The 1,976-nt window shown below is 49.4% G+C and overlaps 1 protein-coding gene across 1 annotated transcript; it reads left to right on the forward strand.

The window, feature by feature from the left end:
• Positions 1-747: 747 nt before the first annotated feature.
• LOC122096728 (transmembrane epididymal protein 1A-like) lies at positions 748-1,635 on the forward strand. The gene has a single exon (XM_042667300.1). It carries the CDS (start codon positions 748-750, stop codon positions 1,633-1,635), a length of 888 nt encoding a protein of 295 aa, XP_042523234.1.
• Positions 1,636-1,976: the final 341 nt, after the last annotated feature.

Consider the following 1,976-nt stretch of genomic DNA (forward strand, 5'->3'; position numbering starts at 1 on the left):
CCTCCCAGCTTTTGTTTTGTGGTTAATTGGAGATAAGTCTTGGAGATTTTCCTGCTCAAGCTGGCTTTGAACCACAATCCTCAGTTGTCAGCTTCCTGAGTAGCTAGCATTACAGGTGTGAGCCACCAGCACCCAGCAGGAAAAAAAAGACAGAATAAGTTACCCTACCTTGCCCATAGTCACAGAAACTGCGAATGTGGGAGCTGAATTTCAATCTTTATGCTGTGAACACTGAACTATGTAATAAGACCTGGGTTCGTGCTCCAGTTCTACTGTATCTGCTGCTAGAAATATATTATCTTGAGTAGGTCCTATTGCTCCTCTAAGCTTCATGTCACTTGTCAAATCTGTTTCAACAAACCTCCTTCATAGAGTTGTTGTGAGAAAAAATAGATAACACACCCGTCTCCAACAGTTAGTGCCAGAGTCAGTCTTCCCCCCACTTCCTCCCTCCATACAGGGCTGCAGCCCAGGTCAGAAGTTGGGACAAAGCATCACCTGCAGCCAGATGCCTGCTGAGGTCACAGCCAAGGAGATTTCAGTTGTGAAACCAATGAGATGACTAAATCATCACATTTCTTCCACAGGTTCCACCCTGGGAGTGGCACAGGTGTTGCCAATGCCAGGGAAAGCAAAGTTAGACTCCTGGGGTTTCAGATGCTCAGAGAGGTTTGTAAAAACAGCCAGTGAAGGGACTTCTCATCTACCAGCTCTCATCTCATTATTGGAGACACACACGGAGGAGCCATGGGAAATCTGGAAGGTCACCTTCTGCCAGGCACATTTTTCCTCTTCTTCTCACTCTACCATTCAGTGCTGATATCTCTGGCTCTACTACGGGGACAGCAGCTCTGCAAGCCACCCCTGCTCCCCAGGGAGAAGCAAAGACTTAAGCTGTGGCAGCAGGTACCATTGGACGAAGCAATAAAGATGATCGCCTGTGTCGCTGGCATCTTAGGTGAGTTTTATTATCCCCCAGGGGTAAACCGACTGCAGATGATAGACTGGGAGAACCCTAAGCGGCCGTTTGTGTTCAAGGACAACTGGCAGCATGTCACGATGTTTGGGTTCTTTCTGCTCAGTGCTGTGGTAAATACCGTGAGCCAGAAGTGGCTGGCCCAGCAGAATATGAAGCTGGAACGAGCTGCCGAGGCCCTGGCTTTCTATGTGGTAGTGCTGGTGATGTACACCCACATTGAGAACAAGAGCGTGTTGGAGATCCGTGTGCATGTGCTATTCATGATCCCCGCTTTCCTGGTAGGCCTGGCGTCCAGCATTGAAGTCTGGGTCCCTCACAATCCCATGCTCTGGGTGTTTAAGGTGTGGATGGGGCTGGTGCTCAGCACCTGGATGTTCCAGCTGTGCTTGGTGCTGTATTTGCCTCCTTCCGGACAGCACTGGCAAGGAGACAACCCCATGGACCTGGCTTTCCTCACCACCTTCTTCTGCTGGCACCTGGGCTTAGGAGGCCTCATACTGGCTGCTATCTATGGCCTCTGCAGCCTCTGCTGCCATCATTGTTCCCCTTGGAAAGAAGCATCGGATGCCAGATACCATCTGTGTCCTACAGACTCCACTAGTGAAGAGCTGGAGAAGCTCTGGCCAGAGTCCACACTGCAGGACAGAAGTGTCTAGAGACAGAAACTGCCTTGTGCTAGGCCTCTCAGGAGACTTTCAGGTGTGCACAGCACAGGCATAGCACAGAGGTGTTCTGGAATCCACAGCACAGCTTTCCACCCCAGGAATTATGGTACTTGTTGCCATATACCAGCTTCAAGGATGACTTTTTATCTGTTTTCATCAGGTTAGTGACTTATTCATGTGGCTGCAGTCAAACAAAAGCTAGTGCTTTTCTCCAACAGTCTTTGGGTTCCAAGAAGAAGAAAGAAACAAGGAACTGGGGGAGATGAATTGGGGGTCTGAGAAGGTTCTATCAGTGTCAATAGAGCAGAGTGAGTGTGTCTTTGTGTGCCTAC

Source organism: Dipodomys spectabilis, unplaced genomic scaffold (genome assembly GCF_019054845.1).
Source record: "Dipodomys spectabilis isolate Male_0828 unplaced genomic scaffold, ASM1905484v1 ptg000017l, whole genome shotgun sequence".
In the NCBI taxonomy this organism is placed as follows: Eukaryota; Metazoa; Chordata; class Mammalia; order Rodentia; family Heteromyidae; genus Dipodomys; species Dipodomys spectabilis.